This window comes from Rhinolophus hipposideros, assembly GCF_964194185.1.
Source record: "Rhinolophus hipposideros genome assembly, chromosome: 4".
NCBI lineage: Eukaryota > Metazoa > Chordata > Mammalia > Chiroptera > Rhinolophidae > Rhinolophus > Rhinolophus hipposideros.
In genome coordinates this window covers 65,572,546-65,592,587 of record NC_138050.1, presented here as the reverse complement: position 1 = coordinate 65,592,587, position 20,042 = coordinate 65,572,546, and the positions used below count along the sequence as shown (strand labels likewise).

General features: G+C 44.6%; 1 protein-coding gene across 1 annotated transcript in view; it reads right to left on the bottom strand.

Annotated features, from left to right (window-relative positions):
• The window catches only part of ABCC4 (ATP binding cassette subfamily C member 4 (PEL blood group)), a 248,131-nt gene extending 228,443 nt beyond the window's left edge, over window positions 1-19,688 (bottom strand). The window contains exon 1 of the mRNA XM_081045495.1: window positions 19,164-19,688. Within this exon, the coding sequence (XP_080901621.1) occupies window positions 19,164-19,237 (74 nt within the window). The 5' untranslated portion in view covers window positions 19,238-19,688. The remainder of the gene's footprint in view (window positions 1-19,163) is intronic.
• Window positions 19,689-20,042: the final 354 nt, after the last annotated feature.

Genomic DNA, 20,042 nt, shown 5'->3' with positions numbered 1-20,042 from the left:
AATAATGTCGCTGCCCTACATTCTTGGGAGAAAAAGCAAAAGGGTTAAATTAATAAGCACTGATTTGAGTCCATATTTCTGGTAATTATCCATGATCTAATAACTGAAACTACTTCAGCTCCATCAACAAAACACGTAAGGCCCTCGCGGTCCTGAGGCAGAATGAACGTGTGACAGAAAAATCCCCAGTGCCCCTGCTGGCTTTGAACATGAAACCACTCTTCCACACCAAATTAGTCCCTCTCTCTGACTGTCCCTTCCACGTCCATTCTAGGCAACTCTTGTTACTCTCAGAGAGATTTGGAACATGGAATTTGTCGGCCACATTCTGACAAGCAAAAACAATTTATACCAAAAAAAAAAAGTAAGACCAGGGTACCAAATTGTACATCCATTATTGGGGACAGCTGTCTAAAATGATAATACCAATTTAAAATGTAATAATCTTTCTGCCTGTTATCCAGAGTTAAGAAGGAAAAGCTAATTATAAATCATACACTTTTCTATTTGGGCAATACTATGTCAATGGGACAATTTTTAGGAAAATTCCAGCTGAACTATTTCATTCTTTGAAGCATTAGGTCAATTATGCACATAGTACCAATCCTCAGCTTGAATAGCGGCATAATCAGACAGAACAAAAACATTCTTTGAAAAGCCTCTGTACAAGGTCTTTTAAAGGGTTTACTTGGTAGGAATTAAATGAAGAGAGGAAAAACTCCATAGTGAATCTTAGGAAACACTCAAACAGCGCTCTTAATAATCTTGCAATCTTCTCACATTCACTTTGAAAAATATTTCCTAAAAGCTCGCAGAGATTGGGGGGGAAAAAAACTGAAAACTACACAAACAGGTTTTGTAGGACAGCAAAGAGAATGTTCTGTAGACACAGTTAACAGATAGCCTGTCACTCCCAGCTCTGCACCTGTCCTCTAGCACCCCAGTCCTAAACCACTCCCGTGGTTCTGGATGACGTTTTCAAGCTAACCCAATTGCCTCCCAAAAGCCTCTTTTCTCCTCGCCCTTCCATGGAGCTTACCCTATCAGAAGACAGGGGGAGAAGAAGGGAAGACAGAACCACCCTCACACACACAAGGGTCAAGAATGGTGAAAGGGCAACCCTTCAATCCCCAGCTGTGTAACCCAACAGCCACCTCCTCTTTCTGCCTCCAAAGAGGCCACAGCCAAGTGGGGTCTTCCTCCCTCACCCCCACAAAGCAGCCCTCAAAGCACAGCATGTGCTTTAACACCTTTATCAATAAAAAAGCATGCAACCTACAATTCACTTTTCTTGTACAAGGAACTTCAGCAACAGGACTGTAGAAAAACGGAATTAATTACAACATTCACTAATACAAATTAACTCTTAAGCACTTGCCCACCATGTAACCGGCACTCTTCTAAATTCTAAGCCACAGATACGATGTCTTATGGAGCCCACATTCAGAAAGGGAAGACAACCAAACGAAAAAGACAGGTTCAAAACAATGATATCAACCAGACAGAAAATAAAATAGGGACACATGGCAGGGGGTGGGGGCGATTACTTTAGATGGGATGACAGGGAGGTGCTCACGGAGGTCAGGTGTGGCCCAAGACTCGAAAGACAAGAGCAGGTTCAGCGTGTTCCAAGAAAAGAGAAGGGCAAGTGCAGAGCCCCAAGGCCTGAAGCAATTAGAGAAAAATCCTGAAATACTAAGTATTTGCCTCTAATTCAGCGGAGATCATAAAGTGTGGCCATACAACAGCCTAGACGGCTGTCCCCCCGCCCCATGCCTTTCCCTAAGAAAGGATTTATGGAACTGTGCCTCTCTGGGACTGAGTTTATTACACCTTTTGTCTCTCCGTCTGGTCTTCAGATGATGGGTTTGCAGTCAAAGACGGGTAAGATTTCTCACGGGAGAAACAACCTAAGCCAGACGGGACCCCGTTGACCCCCAATGAGCTGTATGAAGATTGATGGGAAGAGGCTTCAGTCATTCCTCCTGCTGACTCTTGCCTCTCCCTCTCACCTAACTGTGAGAGAGGATCATTAGAGCGATAAGATCGAGCTCTTTCTGCTCAGCTCAAGGCGTTGTTTTACCTAAAGAGACTTTCCCCACCCCAGGGAGGGTCATACCACACCTTAGTTATCATGGGACTGGATACCTTGGCTGTTTTGGGACAAATAATTGGATTTTGAGATCATTCTTTCTGTGTGGTTTAAGAAGTTTCACAGACCATGCCTTTAATCCTAAAATCCTTAAATCATGTGACTTTGTCTAAAATCAATAAATACTGACAGTCGGCCTGATTCGGGGCCCCAGTCTCTGATACTGCGGGTCCCCTGGTCCTCTGTAATTTAACTGCATTGAGTCTCTGTCTATTTATTACAGCTTAACCCAAAGCTGCCCCTTCTCGCCTCTCTACAGCCTTTGCTGTGCAGGACGCAACAATAAAGAATGCCCTGTAGATGGGAGTGAACCGGAGAACCAGGGAGAGGTAGCTGGGCTTCAGGTTAATGGAGAAAAACAGCAAGTGTGGCTCATCTTCCATCCACATTAATACTAACATGGTCAACTGATGAAAAAAACTGGCTCAGATTGGAACTGGGCCAAGATCACACCGCTGTTCATCAGCAAGGCAGTCACCATAGAGTACGAACTCACCCTCGCTAGGATCTGGCTTCCTCAGCTTCTGCCTGTCTCAGCAGACCGCAAGGGTACAGAGCCACCCAGGCCTCTCATAGCCCTCGCCCACTCCTTCCCCCAGCCCACCCCAAAAGCACTGGAAGCAGCTTATCGGCTAAGCTAGCTAACACAGTGAAGGTCCGTGGCGTCTCGGGGGCCTTCCAGCCTCTCCACCCAGGACTCCTCTGGTTCCCGGAAAGCTCACCATGGCCCCTGGTCTTGGCTTTCTGTTCAGCCCACTCTCCCTGCCTCACATCTTCGAAGCTAAGTGCTCATTTACGACTGCCTTCACTGGCTGGACTCACACACATCTTCAGGAGACCCCTTTAGGTATGGTCCCTCTAGCTGCACAAACTGGACCACAAGTGAGAGACATTCCAGTAACCGTCAATATTCTCCAGCTCCCAGTCAACCAACCACGCCACACTCCCACCACATGGCCTGCCAGCTATCACCTCAAGAACCATACACTCTCCCGGTAGCTTTCACCGTCGTCATTCTTCCATACCAAAGCCCAGGTCAGGGGGTATTTTCTCAGGACACCCACTCAGGTGGGGATAGTAATAGTTTTCACTAATCATTACTCTTAGTAAAAGTTTAATAAATATTGACATCCCCCTGTCCACAGTTCCTGCCCATGCTTCACAGCTGTGGGAAGAGGCATATTTTATGGAATATGAACTTCGGCTCAGTTGGAGTGATATTACTTATCCAACCTAAGATACTCTTAGGAATAAAATGGGATACTAATAATAATTGCAATATGATATGGGGTGTAAACCAGGATAGTCTGAGCAAACATAGAGTTACAGCCACCTGGTACAGGTGAAAAGAAAAAAAAACTCACAAGAGCTCTATGACCTTAGAAAATCAAATATTTTACCATGAGGGCCAGCCCAGTGGCTCAGGCGGTTAGAGCTCTGTGCTCCTAACTCCGAAGACTGCCGGTTCGATTCTCACATAGGCCAGTGGGCTCTCAACCACAAGGTTGTCAGTTCAATTCCTCGAGTCCCACAAGGGATGGTGGGCAGTGCCCCCTGCAACTAAGATTGAACAGGGCACCTTGAGCTGAGCTGCCACTGAGCTCCCAAATGGCTCAGTTGGTTGGAGCGCATCCTCTCAACCACAAGGTTGCCGGTTTGATTCCTCGACTCCCACAAGGGATGGTGGGCTGCGCTCCCTGCAACTAGCATCGGCAACTGGACCTGGAGCTGAGCTGCGCCCTCCACAACTAAGACTGAAAGGACAACTTGAAGCTGAACTAAGATTGAAAGGACAACAACTTGAGTTGGAAAACTAAGCTGTGGAAGTACACACTGTTCCCCAATAAAGTCCTGTTGTCCTTCCCCAATAAAATCTTTAAAAAAAAAAAAATTACCATGAATCTGATTTTATATCAAATCAAGATGTGTTTTTTTTTCCTTTTTTTGTGAGAGTGGGGGTAGGAAGGGGGCTGCTACACCAAATCATTTCCTTCCCAAATAATGAAGTAAGAACAACACATAGAACCACAGCCTGTTAGGAGAATCCAGATATGAGGAACACAAACCCTTTCCTCTACTATCTAACCAAATGCTAAAATCTGTTAGGAACCAGGGGACACTTCAGAAATAAAGACTGGGCATGAACATTGACACAGATTGCTAAGCCTAGCAAAAGAAGTCATCGCCTGCAGTGCGATATGCTTTTGGAGGTACACTTCTTAAAGACGGGAAAGAGGATTTCTGCACAAACTAAAACACGATGTAGTTTTACAAGCACCAACTGTTCCATGAAGCCTTTCCTGGATTACACTGGCTCCTCCAGCAAACACTCATCTGAATGTAACTCACCTCTCTGCCTTCCAAGGACCTTTGCATGGGCCTTTCAACATTTGAAGCTGGGAATCAGAAAGCCCGGGCCCACCCCCCACCACTTCCCCACCCCACCCCACCCCCCAAACACACACACACACACACACACAGTTACCAAGTTGTGTTGCTTTGGATCCGGAATTTAACCTTTTCACACCTCAGTTTCCTCAGCTAGAGATAAGGAAAGTGGCCACACTTGGCAAAGCATTTACAAATGTTAAATTTAACATTCTACCTTGTGTTATAGGAATTACGTAATAAGGTAGAAAACTGTTCATGAAAGTCTCAGTGGTCAGAATAGCAAGAGGGAACACTGTCTTTTACTTCAGAAAGGAAGTGGAGGTGAGAGAGAAAGATGGAGGGGACGGGGGAAAGGCCCTCCCCCACCGATAATCAACCAAAATCTTCAAAAATCCCCAAACCTCAATGCGCATGGATTTTTGTGGAAACAAGTACATGGAGCTGACTTTCTGAGGAGGGGAGTAGGGAAAGAGAGAGTTCAAGAGAACACAGGAGAAGGCGTGAGCATGAGGTCTAAAAAGCACAGAACTGGCAGGAAGCACTGACCTGGACCTCCAGCCAAGCTCCCCAGCTTCCAGGGAGCTACATACAAGAGCCCCGCTGCGGTGGCTGCTGTGTTTCCTGCCCCACGACTACCACCCTGGAAAGACACACTGGCCTCACTCACGTCTACATTCTCCACATGCTTGGCATGGTCAGTCCTTCAACATACAAGGTGCTACATCAATTTTCATGTTCACCTCTTCCTTCCTTGAAATTCTTGCCAGGAATTCCATCTAAATATTTGAGAGGGAGGAAACTACATACTGGATTTGAACCAGACCTTCTGTCTGTGTGACCCTGGGATAGTTTCCGTCAACCTGCCTAGGCCTCTGTTTTACACATGTCACCAACTTCTCCAAGTAAAACTTTCCAAGAGAATTAGCCTGACGTGACAGGGAATCAGAATGGCTAAGCCTGCCTCCAGTTCATCTAAAAGTTGCCAGTCGCAGTTCAGTTTAACCAATGTCACCAACCCTCACCCAGTGCCTTTTCCAGACTAATACATTCAGTGGTAGCTGCTGTTTAAACACTTTGTTCTGCCCTCTATAAAAAACCACCAATTCCCAGAAATCAAAGGCGATTAATTCCCTTTTCTATGTTTGTAAATGGGCTGCTCTGTGGGATTCCTTCCTGCTGCACCTCATCCTTCCTGGAAGGGTTTCTTAGAAAATGTGCTTCCCTGTTACAAGAAAGACATCCCTCCCAAACTGTGGAGAAGAGGCAGCCCTGTGGAATTTCCCTTCCCAAGACTGCAATTCACGTTCTGAGTGGCTCCTAGCAGAAATGACCAAAATCCACTGATGGGGGCGGGGGGGTCCCAACTTGGCTTACTCAAAGGGACTAATTTTCTCTTTAAAATGTTTGTCTTAAGGAAAAACTTGCAGTACATTATATTCTAAAGGGGAAAAGGAAAAAAGTTTTGAGTTTGTCTGAGAGAACAATAAAGCCACCTCCTTTTCTGGCTATTAATATTGGATACACTAAGGACTTACATGGGGTTTTCCCAAAGCAAAATAATTTGGTAAATTTGCATGTAGATTATAAAAGAGCAAGTTCAGAGCATGAGTCTGGGTTACCTCACAGCCTGAAAGAACAGAATTTACACTGGGTAGCCTTATGCCAAAGATGCAACTGCCTGGTGATGGGGAACTAACAGCAACAATGAGTGATCTGTTTTCAAGAGCAATAATTGTACCTGGAACACCCACACTGCCTGTGCAGGGACAGAACGTGTTCTCCTATGCAAAGCACTCTGAAGGGTTTATGGGGAATGGCTTCACATTTGAAGAGTTTTAGGGATTTTACCTGAATTCAACTCAGAAAACATGAGTCAGGTCTATAATGAGCAGGTCGAGTCGAGGGCAAGGCTGTGGGGTCAGAATCCTTGGCGAGTTCAGTCTAACTGAGGACAAACTACCACAATACAAAGCAGCTCTGATCAATGACAACCAATGGCACTAACCAAGGCCTCTAGGGGCATGAGGACCCTTTAGTCTGCTCAGGTTACCATAACAAAGTGCACAGATGGGGGCGCTTAAATAACAGAAATTTACTCTCAGAGTTCTGCCAGCTAAAAGTCTGGAGATCAAGATGTCTGGGGGCCTAATGGAAAGACGGAAGTTGCAGGAGAAACTGACGAGCAATTTCAGCCGAATGGCTCTGCTGTGAAACTGCTTTCCAGAAGATTTCTGGCCGATGTAGTAACACCACCTTATAATCTTCAAAGTGCTTCCACCAATAGCTACCCAGTTCTTAGGATAAATTACATTTCCCTTTGTTGCTTTCTTTTTAATAGATCTTAATTTCTTAATTTCTCCGGAGCAGTTACTAACAGGTCACTTTTCCATTCATCAGAGATGGACATTACACGTCTTACACCTCCCTGCTGACTTGCCCTGCTTGACTTAAGTGAGGGAGAAAACCAGTGGATAGAATATTATTAGCTTATTACACTTGTATAATTTTTGGAACACACCATGAGGTTTAATTTTTTTCAGCTTGTACAAGAGGATACCATAGCCTGGAGTAGGTAAGCGTCTTCTTGCCTAAGGTCAGAGCTAGTAAGTGCAAGATCATGGACCAGGACCTGGGTCTTCTGGCTCCAGTCTGATGCTCTCCAAAACATCCAGCTTGCTCCTGTCTAAGGTAGAGGTGTCAGCAATTCCAAATTAGAAAAGAGTCACTAGTATCTCCCTGATCCCTGCACACAGCAAGTCCCGTTCCACCCCCATCACTTCCTGAGTTCCCATAGGGATAAATAAGATCCACTGTGCCAGTTGTTCTCATGCTTTGAGAGGAACCTGAAAAGACTCAGGTAATAACTTATTCAATCTCTGAATAAGCCTAGTAAGTGTGAGATGTTCAGCTCGGCATGGAGAGATAAAGATGTCAAAGACATTGGTTTCTGCTCTCAAAGAGCTAGCAATTTATTTATTTTTAAAAGTCACATGAATAAAGACTTAAATAACATTTGACCATTTAAAACAATAAAAAAAAAACATGCTGATAAAAGGATGAACTGTGGAGTACTCCCCAATGTACTCAATTACTGATAGCCTAATATGCAGCAGTTATTTACAGGTACTATACCAGATAACAGCTATTAAAAATGCATTATCCTTTCTTACAGGTGAACAAGCTGTGTTGCTCAATGAACACTCAGAATTCATATAAATGCCACCTCTGGATTCTGTGACACTGAGACGCCTCCAGGCCAAGCCTAAAGTTTTAGGCTATGGATGAATCTCCCTTCTACTAATTTAAAACAAGACAGAAACCTTTCACACCATGGAGAGAAAAACTGCGCCAGAGCACACTAACTGGGGAAGGATCACGTCAGTAGGAAAAATTAAAAGTAGTAGCCAGTTGGATTTATCACATAATCTTAGTCACATCCTGACCAATAAAGCCCACCAATAAAAGTCTGGAGATGAAAGCAGTTTATTAGGTAAGCACTTTTATACTCATGAGCTTTTGACTGGCAAGTGTGACATTTCTACCCAATGACCCCCGTAAACTCAATCAATCCAGGCATTCTTGTCTGACCAGGGAAGGGCATAAACAGTGACACGGAGACCTCAGCTCATGCTCTGGAATGTGTCAGACCTGACTCAACTTGGAGTTTCAGCATGTCTACACCTGGGTAAAACGAGGACAAGGCCAGCTGCAAGAAGACATGACTATAAGAACCCAAGGACCAAGGACCTCTAAGATCTCTGCACACAAGTCCCCTTCTTCCCTCATCACTTGCTGAGTCCCCATAGGTATGAATAAGCCCTACTGTGCCAATTCTTATACTTTGAGAGGAACCTCATTAGGGTGGGAATAAGGGTAGTTTGAACCCCTTGGCCAGAAAAATGAAAATATGCACAGAAATGTGTGTATGAACCTTTGGGAAGCTGTTAATCAGTTGTTCTTAGTCTTTAATGTCCGTCTCATAGGGAACCTTTTGAAAATACTGATGCCTGCATTCTACCCCCAGAGGTGATTCAAACAGGCCTACGGAGGGACCAGGCATTTGAATTTGATGGCTGCCCGGGTAATTCAATCATAGTGAGGTTGAAAAACCACTGTGTAATAACTTAGACAAAATACTAGAGCTAGCAAGATTAATAAAAATCATAGAGTCAATAGTTTGAGGAAGGCAATTTACAAGTATATTTAGGAAAGACAGCACCAAAAGCCAGCCTGTGCTCATTAAGAGGAAATCTTGCCAATCTAACCTCAATTCTTTTCTTTGTAGGGGTTCAGAATGACTGCCCAGTAGATACAATACCCTGGACAGATGGCACAACCTCTCCCAGCACCTGTGGCCGAGTAAATCTATTGCCCAAGGTATTCATTAGCAGACTGGCCACAAGACTGGAGGACAGTCCCAGGACCTGTTCTTTCTGGTGTTCAGACTACAGATGTTTTCAAATAACTTTCAATAGGCAACAATGAGGTGCCAAACTTTGACATCAAAAAAGTGAACTTAAATAGGGATAAAAGAGCAGTTTGTGTGAGGATAAACCCCACGGACTGTGAGGTCAATTAACTGTGTATGCCTTACCATTGATGCCCAAATTTTATCTCCAGCCCAGACTTCTTCCCTGAGTCTCATGACCGAGCAATTGCATGACCAACTGAGTCGCAGGCATCTCAAACTTAACATGGTCAAAACCAAACTCCTGGTCTTTTCCAACTCGTTCCACCTGCAGGCTTTAGCATCTTATCTAATGGTGACTCCATCCTTTCAAGTGCGGCCAAAACCACGGAGGCAAATTTGACTCTCTCTTCCTCTCAAATCCCACAGTGTCTAGCATCAAAGATCCCCAGCTCCGTTTTCCAATAAGCTCTTCCCTGAATCCAACTACTCACCACGGCCACTCCTACCATCCTGGTCAAAGCCACTACCATCTCCTGCCAGTCTCCCTGCATCCATCTGCCCATGACTTTCTTTAGTCTATCCAAAACACAACAGCCAAAATGATCTTACTAAATCCTGAGCACACAATGTCCTCTCACTTCTCAAAACTTTTCAGTGGTTCCCACTTCCTTGCAGGTAAAGCCCAAGTCCTCCAACGGCCAGCAGAGTCCTCAAGATATCTCCGCTCTTGCACTGGCCATTCCCCCAGCATGTGCATGACTCATTCCCTCACCTCTGTGAGGTTCTCCCTGGGCACCCTGCCTACAAATGTCATCTCCCTTCCCTATACACACACTCCTAACCCCTTTCCCTGCCTTATTTTTTCTCCTTAACACTTATAACATACTATATTGTACTTATTTATCTTGTTTAGTGTTTGTTTTCTCACTAGAATTTAAGTCCCATGAAGGGAGGGACTGTTAGCTATTTTGCTCACTGCTATATCCCAAATGTCCGGAACAGGGGTAGGCAAAGATTTTCTGTGGAGAGCTAGATCATAAATATTTTAGGCTTTGCAGGTCATACAGTCAGTGTTGCAACTACTCAACTCTACTGTTGTAACTCACAGACAATATATAAATGAACGAACAAGGCTGTGTTCCAATAAAACTTTATTTACAAAAACAGACAGTAGGATGGATTTGTCCAGGGGGTCGCAGTTTGCCAGCTGCTGGTCTAGAACATTACCTGGAATGCAGCAAGCACTCAAAACTATTAAGTTGTCATAGCAGTAGTTAGTTAAAACATCACCTCTGGCCAGATCAAATGTGGAATACCATGTCTAGTTAGAGATGCCACATTACAAAAATGATATTGATAAACAAAAGAGCATTCAGTTCGATCAAACAGAAGAGGGTCTAAAAACCTTGCCATTTAAAGGCAGAATGGAACTGGAGACATATCTCTGAAAGACCAGATTTAACGGGTCCATGTTAGCTGTCTTTGAATACCAAAAGGTCATCATATAAAGTATGAGCGTCAACCTGCTGTGTGTTGACAAAAAATAAAAAAGGAGATACAGATGGATAGAAATTGACTGGAAAGGAAACTGGCTCAATACAAAATACTTCTGGTATTCTAATATGAAGACATAAGAATAGTCAATTTCCCCATTCCATAATGTCTACAAGGGATTCCTATTGAGTATGAACTAAAAGATCCCTCCCTTCCGACCCTATAATTACATGATATTGAACATAGGACAGACAGGACCTAGCCTTGGGAAAAGCAGACAGGGACTAGCCCCACAAAGAGGCTAGCACAGAATTGGCTGTGAAACTGGGAAACAGAATAAGGAGCTAATCCAGAAACTACAGAAGGGCTACAGGTGTTAAGCAGATTATAGGATAAAAGAGGTCTGAAAATCGGCATATTCATTTATACAAAATACGGGAGGACTATGACCTTGAATGACTGTATCAAGGGAGGGAGGGGCATGATGACCCAGGGGCGTCCACATTTCTCACTGCTCTCAGGACACATGACCCCTTTTCACAATTCTGTCCTACACATGGGGAGTCATCCTATGGAGGGGTCCATTCCCCTACCCAGGATAACTCCCCAGCTTCTGCATCCAACAACTCCTCAAAACCCTCCATTGTGCACACCTTATTCATACCTACACCACAGCACACACCCCAACGTGTTAATTCTTTCAGCAGACTGATGGACACATGGACCACATTTTCTAGCCCCCCCCTCCCCCCGTTATAGTCAGCGGTAACCAAGGGCTGACCACCAGGATGTGAGTGTAAGTGATGTGTGTTACTTCCATGTCTGGAACATATACAACCCCTTTCCAGCTAAATAAAGATGAATCGATGGAGATGACCCAAGGACCAAGACACTCAATAGTAAAAATCTGAATAAACGTATGGTGTAGTTCCCCATCCCAACTGACCCAAAATGCACTACAACATGAGAATAAATGTGTTTGGTTTTTGTTTTGTTTTTTTAACTAAGCCACCAAGATTTGGGGCTTGCTTCTTTCAGCAGCTAGCATTATTTACAGAACTAATACACTGACTGCCCTCCTCACCAGACTGTGAGATCTTTGAAAAGAATGATATTTTTAAGTATTTAAACCTGGCAACAAAGAAGGCACTCAAATGTTTGCTGGATGAATAATCTAAACAAAGAGGTCAAAATAGCACCCTTGGCCTCCCATTGTGTTCTCAAATAGAAATGCACTTTCAGGACTGAGAAAAGTGGTTCCCAAATCTTATCACCGGAATCACCCAGGAAGTATGTTTAAAACTTCACATTTCGGGATGTCACCTCCTGCCCTCCCCTTCAACCCCCAGAGATTATGATCCCATGGGTTAGAAATAAGACTCAGAATTTTACATTTTTAACCTACCTGGGAGATGTTATAATAGCTTACACTTGCTAAGTAACAAGAAGGTGGCATAGCTCTCTTTTCATGTTTATTTACTGCTTATTATCTGCCAGACACTATTCTAAATGTCTCACCAGTGTTTGGTTCATTTAATGTTCTCAACAACCCTAAGAGGTGGGTACAATGATTATTGCCCGTGGTAAAGTAAGTAGCAGCACTCGGATTTATACCCAGGCAATCTAGCTTCAGATTGGGCTCCACTTCAGCAAACCTCAGTTAGGGCTCAGTGTAGTAGGAACGTGTCTCTGGCAATGGTGCTGGAAAAGAGAGAAGGGCATCCACTGCTTGCCACACTTACTCCCACGCCCGTGGTAACCTAGTGGGCTCACTCACAGGCCGCTGCCTTGCATCAGTCAGCACTCCAATCCTGGCTCGGATGGCCCTGCAAAGGCAGGACAGTTACAAGATTTGCCTCACCTAATCAGAAAAGACTACCTAGTAGCTTGAGAAAGGAGGGAAGATGAGGCTTGGAAAGCAGATCCTGAAGGATCCTGAACGCCACATTAAAGAACTGCTCTTGAAAGCAGCGAGGAGGCAGCAGAGGTTTTTAAGCAAGAGGATGCCAGGAACTTGTTTTAGGGGGAAAAAAATGGCAGCAGGAAGACCCTCTAGAAGGAAGACACACCAAGAGCGTGAGCTGAGGTCGGAGCAGGGTTGGGGAGGGACACAGCCCCAGGAGGGCAGATATCTTTGTCTGTTTCCTTCTCTGTGGATCCCACACACTTAAGTTCAGGAAACCTCTGCTGAATGAATGAATGACTCCTAGAGTATGTTTAAAGTTGAATCAACAGGATGTGATGTCAGCAAATGAGGGTGAATAAGAACTGACAGTTTCACACCTTAAGAACTACATGGATAATGATATTAACAACCTACATGGCAATTCAGGAGGCAGCATAATGAAGAGAAGGTAGGAAAACATGCTTCGGAGGCATGCATATGTAAAGAGCATATTCATTCAATAACATGTCTTTTAAGTGTCTGCTGGATAAAATCAGCATCTTCCTTTTTTCATTCGGTCAACCATTTAGCTGTCGGAGACAGAGCCAGGCAGACAGGAGCCTGAGCACTGCCAGCTTCCAAGTGTGCTGAGGATGTCGGTGAAATCTCCGCGGGGCCTGAGCCCGCCTAGGTATGAGGCTCCTGACAAAATGCCCAACCTCTCTGGACCTGGATTTCTTCATTTGTGAAATAAGTATTCATAGGATGTCTGCCTCATAGGATTGCGTGAGGATTAAATGAGACAGTAAATGTAAAACAGCAAAATTCTGAGCCCATAGGAAGCATTCAATAGATGTTAGTATCAGCATTGTTATCTAAATGGATCCCTCTGTGAGGACGAGCTGCCTGCACAAGTGCCTGAAGTAACTTAAAATGCAGATCCCCAGGTCCCACCCAGACCTGCCACCATCAGAATGTCTAAAGGGAGGGAGGAAGAGGGCCCTGTGTCTGCATTTTTAATAATATATCAAAAAATACTGATAAAATAGGTAGACAGGAGTTTAACATCTAAAGAAAATATTAAGCTTACCCTTGCTGACATCCATATTCAGTTATCTCTATGTATGTACATAATACAGGCATGCCTTGGAGATATTGTAGGCCATTCCAAACCACCAAGATAAAGTGAGCTATAATCTTTTTGCTGGTGTAGAGTCCGGCCTTCAATTTGTGAAAAACCCAACACCTGTAAAGCTCAATAAAGGGAAGTGCAATAAATGGAAGTATTTCTGTATAGATAAAGAGATCTCATCAGGATTAATCTCTACGTGGGTCTAACACTTATCTTCTTGTCTTCAGGCATCCTCTGGCCATGATAACCCGAGGCCTTAACTCTGGGCTGGGTGAGTAGCATTTACTATCGTCTCCAGTCTCCCAACTTTCAGGCTCAGAGATAACTTGCAGGTAGACACAGAACTTGCAGGGCCGAAGATAAGACCTGAGTCCATTTATTTCCAAAGCCCAGATCTTGCCACTGCGTTACTGGCACCTCATCAACACAGAAAACAACTGCAAGGGACTGAGAGCTCAACAAAGAGGGAACCCAGGAAGCATCCTCATAGTAAAAGGGACAGGGTTCCCTGGCCTCATCAACAGATGACAGGTGAGACATACAATGGAAGCTCACGTTGTAGACGGTGCCCCTGTGCTCCACACCCCATACAGCAGGTGTCCCCAAGGAGATACACAAGGAGGGGGGAGTCCTCTGGGAGGGTCAGAAAGGCAAATTATCCACTTGACACATCTGAATGGACAATAGTTAATACCTCTCGGGCTGACCAAATTCAAGACTATAAAGAATAAACACACATACATACACACAACAAAGAATAAACTATAGAAGATAAATATAAAACGTTACAGTTTACTTCACTGCAGGAACTTAGTAGTAAATTGTATTACACATTTGGGGTGTTCTACATCTTGCTTGGGGCTGCAGTTATTGTATAGAATTGCCAAAACTCATCAAACTAAACTTTAAGAAAAAGGAACAGGCTAAGTCCAGAGAAAGAGCCGTGGAAAGCTCCCCCAGCCTCCATCTACAACAGTTGGATTTCCGGCTGTTAATGAAAAACAACGAGATGAATATAAGAGGTATTCCGGAAACGATTCAAAAATCCTAGTTTAAAATGAAACATTTCTATGCATTCGTAATCAATATTTACTGAGAGCCTAATACAACCAACCTCTCTTTTTTTATTAAAATGTATTGGTTTGAGAATCGTTAGTAAAATTACATAGATTTCAAATGTACAACTATGTAATACATCATATATATCACATTGTGTCTTCACCACCAAAAGTCAATTCTCCTTCCATCACCATATATTTGATCCCTTTTGGCCTCACCTACCACCCCCCAATCCCTTTACCCTCTGATAACCACCAAACTATTGTCTGTGTCTGTGAGTTTTTTTCTTTGTCTTGTTCCTTTGTTGCTTTCAGTTTTGTATCCCACATATCAGTGAAATCATATGGTTCTCAGCTTTAACTCAAAATGGATCAAAGACCTAAACACAAGACCTGAAATAATAAACTGCATAGAATTAATCATAGGTACTAAACTTACGGACCTTGGGTTCAAAGAGGAGTTTATGAATTTAACCTCAAAGGCAAAGGAAGTAAAAGCTAAAATAAATGAAAGGACTATATCCAACTAAAAAACATCTGCAGAGCAAAAGAAACCATCGACAAAATAAAGAATGGGAGAACCAACCAAACAGAAGAAGATATTTGCAAACAACGCCTCCGGCTAATATCCAAAATACATAAGGAACTCATACAACTCAATAACAAAAAACAATCCAATCAAAAAAATGGGCAGAGGACCTGAACAGACATTTCCCCAATGAGAACCAACAATCTCTCTAAGCCACCGCAGCATTCAGCCATTTGCATTTCCCCCTTGTGTCATCAGCTTTCTCTGAGAAGTATCTCCAGAGAGTGTCATGACACCAGTGGCGGTCTCCACAACAGCTCAACAGCTTTTGAGCCATCCTCAGGGGAGCGAGGATTTAACCACTCTCTGATGGGCCTAATGCATCTGGCCCAAATGGCCCTCAACCCCCATCTTTGGGGACACATCCTGCATTGCTAACCCCCCTCAACCTCCTGACCTCCCCCACCTCCAGATGAGGGTGGGCAAAGGAATGCAGAACACATAACACACACCACCACCACCACCATCCCCCATGGGGTGCAACAGGGGAGAAGGACATCACCAAGGAGAGTCTCAGGGGACTGGACAATCTAGTGGCTCAGCTGGACAGGGTTCAAAAGCTTTGCCACTTATTTCCAATAATGGAGAAGAGAAGAATAATTCAATAAACCATGAAGGGAAAATGGGCTGATTTGGAAAAAAATGGGGCCTATCTTACATCAAATACTAAAAGAAATTCTAGCTGCCTTTATTGTTAGAAATAAAAAGAGAAAAGAACTAAAAGAAAATGCTTATGGAGATGTAGAAAATGCTGGGATTTAAGAAAGATATATTACAAAAGCAACAGGAGAAACCAAAAAGAAAAGCTCAGTATAATTAATGGCATATAAATTTAACACCTCTGAACTAAATTAAGAGACAAATAAGAATCTGGAAAAATGCTATTAAGCACTATTACAAGTTATTTCAAAAATATAAATGCCTCATAGGAAAAAAATCTATTAATAGACAATTCAAAGAAATAAAAATACTCAATAGACATAAAAAGTTCCGTCTCTATAAACCAAATACATTCAAATTAAAACTGGTATTGTTTTTAACCTTAGGAAAACAAAATTGTATTCAGGTACTCCAAGTTTAGAATGAAATAAGCACACAAACCCCTGTTAAAAGGGCAAATTTATCCAAGCTTGTTGGAAAACAATTTGGCCTTCCATCAATTATTCTACTTCTGGGAATATAGAAACAGGAAAGATGCACCAATATATGGGCTTGGATATACATTACGTCATAATACACAGAAACAAACTGTGTTCAACAAAAGTGAAAGACTGCATAAACTGCAATCATTAAATATGTTATGAAGAGTATTTCATGCCATAAATGTAAGTTAACCACAGGGAATTAAGAAGGAATCAGGATTCAAAACTACTTTTACAGAAAAGATGCATGTGTCCATAAAGAGGTTTCAAGGGGAAGATTAAGAAACCACCAAAGATCAGCAGGTGTACTTGGCTAATAGAAATAAATCATCCTTATTCTTTTCTTCTTTTTCTATGGTTTTAAATTTCTTACAGAAATAGAAAACATATATATTCTTTTCAAAAATCCAAACCAATTACCAATAGCCATAATGTACAACCCCTCATAAACCCCCAAGTCTAAAATGTGCTGTGAAAAGACCAAAAACCCGGTGAGCTCACTTGTATTAGATCGGTGCAAAAGTAACTGCAGTTTAACAGGTTAAAAATAACTGCCAACACCGCAATTACTTTTGCACTACCCTAATATAAAAGTCAATAAGCTAGTCATTGGCATCATGAAGGTAGGTAGCTGGCAGTAAAGCTTATAAGCTTTACAAGTTTATAAAGCAGATGAAATTTGAAAAGAAAAGCAAATACCCAATGAGCAGTTGAAAACTGGGTTTCTCTCTACAAGCTTGACCTGTGCCCAGGCAGCAAGCACTTCCTGGCGGGGCTCATTTCAGCTTTCCCGCCTGCAGCCAGAAGGGTACACAAGAAAATCACTAAAGTGCCTCAGACTTTAAAATTTCTCAAACTGAACAAGGTAAATAAACACAAGATGGAAATCATGGTCTACAACTGACTTCACAAAGGTTTGCCCCTTTTTTAAAACTATAATACTGGAATAACTATGACAATAGGAGGAGTGGCTTAAAGCAGTGAGCCAGTCTCAATCTTCCATCAGAATTACCTTGAGAGCTAGTTTAAACTCCACCCCACACACCCAGCGTTTCTAATTTTACAGAATTGATCCGGAAAGAGTGCCAGAGAATTTGCATCGCTAACAAGCTCTCAGGTGATATGGATGCTACAGATGTGAGCGCCATACTTTGAGAACAGTTGCCCTAAAGCATGCTAACAGATGTTTCACGTACACCATCTCCAACAGCAAGAAGTTTAAGAAACAAAGATATGTGTAGAAGAGCGTTCTCCAAGCATTTAAAAACAAGTGTCCCAACAGGAGTAGTTCAGTACATTGCTTTCAAACACAAGCCCAGACACCAGAATGCCTGGTTTGAGATCCTGCCTCACCATTTACTGGTGCTGTGTGATCCTAGGCAATTTACTCAACCGCTCTCTGTTTCAGGGCCTTCAGGTGTAAAACAGAGATAATAAATCCTTTCCCTCCCCCCACGCCCAGGAAACCGGAAGTGGATACCTACTCAAGTCATTAATGATAAGGCCTCACCTTCCCATCTCCAAGTACAAACATTTCCAAAATCCACAAATAGAAGGTGCTTCCAGCATTCCTTGCCCTGCCTGAAATTAAGGAGATGTTTGCCTACTTCATTGTAATTTATGGTAACCACAGCCAATATTCCTTCTTCACCCCTTTCTTTAAGGGCCACCAAACAGTCAAGAGATGTTCCCACAAATACTGAATACACAATCAAAGCAAGTTTAGGCGCACTCATCCCCTTGGGATCCCTTAAGCTTTCCCATTTAAAAAAAAAAAAGAAAGAAAATATCAGAATATGTGGGAAAGATTAGGGTTGGGAAACAAAAGATCTAACAATCAACCAAGTGTGATCGAAGTCCGAAGGTTCAGGCCTACCCAGTTAATCGTCCCAGCTGCTAGATAGAAAACTTTAGTTAAAAGCTTCACCTCTGTGGGCCATTTTTCACCTGAGTGTGTTTCCTCCCAGTGCAGGGTCCCTTCGGTGGTTTTAGGACCACAGGACTCCTGGGTAAGACTACCTGCATCAAGACCCTGGATAATTCTCTAAAGGCTAAAGATCCATGTAAGACCTATCCCCAGAGTAGTCCTCAAAGGTATAAGTAGAAATATTCTCAATAGGAAAGGAGCTGGTCAAAGACGTACTCCAGTCATGGCTGTGTGTCCCAGGCAAACGCAAACCGTGTTCAAGAACAGTGTCCTCATTCATTAAATAATAATTTTTCACCCATTTGAAATTTGCCACAACTAGATACTAGGGCATACATGAAGAGAGAGCGCGAGGGAGACAGAGCCATGGTCACAGACGCGGGCACAGGGGGAGCCCACTAGAGTTGAACTGCAGCTGTAATATAAGAAATATAGGAAGAGGTGGGGACACTACCGGGAGATGGCAATGGTCCAGGGCACTAATTAGACTTTGGCTGAAATTAGATAAAGAAAGCTGTCCATATGCTGCTTGCTTAGAAAGAAAGGGTACAGCTTTAGTTCAAATCTGCGAATCCCTGAGCTGTAGGGGGAAAGAAGACCAAGAGGGCTGGGCGGGGGGGAGGACGGAGGGGGGGGCAGTCCGTTTTCCTGTTGGGCAGATTGCCCCCAAACAGCCTCCGTTCTCCTTCTCCGTGTCTCGGGCACTTTAGGCTCGCGGGGCCGCGAGTGGCAAAGCATCGAGACCCTGCGCCCCCCACCAGATAGCCGGATCCCCCTCCCCGCCCTGCTCCCGCCCACCCCGCGCGCGGGGCGCAGGCGGGGACCACACAGCCAGCGTGGGGCAGCCCCACCCGCGGAAAGAAGCGCCGGGGAAAAGCCATCCCTGGTCCAGACGCCCGATCCCCCACCCCAAAAGACGCCGGCAGCGTCAGGCACCCGCGCGGCAGCGGCGTGGTGTTGCAGGTTGGGCCGGGGCGCTCACCAGAATAACACGCGCGAGCAGAGATTCGCGCCCTGCAGCGGGTTGGGCTTCAACTCCGGGTACACCGGCAGCATCTTGCCCGCCAGGGCGGCAGAGAGTCGGGATCGCGCTGCCCCGGCAGCGGTACCGTTTCCGCTGCTCCTGGAGGCGCGGGCGGGGATGCTAGAGCTCGGGCTGCCGCGCGGGTCCGCACGGCTGGAGCAGGAGACCCGCCCGCTTCCGGGAGTGGAGCTCTGGCGGCCCGCCCAGTCCCCGCCTCCTGGGCCGCGCAGCCTGTGGGGCGCCCGCTACGCTCCGCAGCTGCTGCTGCTGCTGCTGTTCCCGCGGCCGTTGCCCGGAGTCGGGAGCCCAGAGCCGCGAGGCCGTGGGGTCCACGCTGCGGCGAGCCACGCGCACGTGCGTAGCAAGGCAGCCGGCGCAGTTGGATGGACCGAACCACGCGGTGTACGGGGCCCGGTGGTGCGGCTCCCAAGGGCTCGCTCCTGGCTGCAAACTTGACCGAAGTTTGTGCTTCGGTACAAACCCAGAAATAGAGAGGGGAGGCGCCGGCTCTGCCCGCCACTCCTTGCTGCCCAGCAACGCCCCCTCGGCTGCTGCTTTCTGAAGACCGGGTCAAAGCTGCCAGACTGCTTTAGCAGCCAGCCTTCTGGGCTCGCTGCCCTCATCAGGACCAGTGTGGGAGGTTCTCCAACCTGTACGCAAACATTTGACCTCGACGACAGCAGAGTTTAGCACAGATTATCTTTGCAGAGCCGCAAGACCTAAAGAAAGACAAGCTAAGATTAGAACTCAAATGAATTTGGAAGGTGAAAGCTTGCTGTCACTGGGGGCAGACTTTTGGCATCTCACATGTTGTATTATACGGAGGACCTCTGTGAG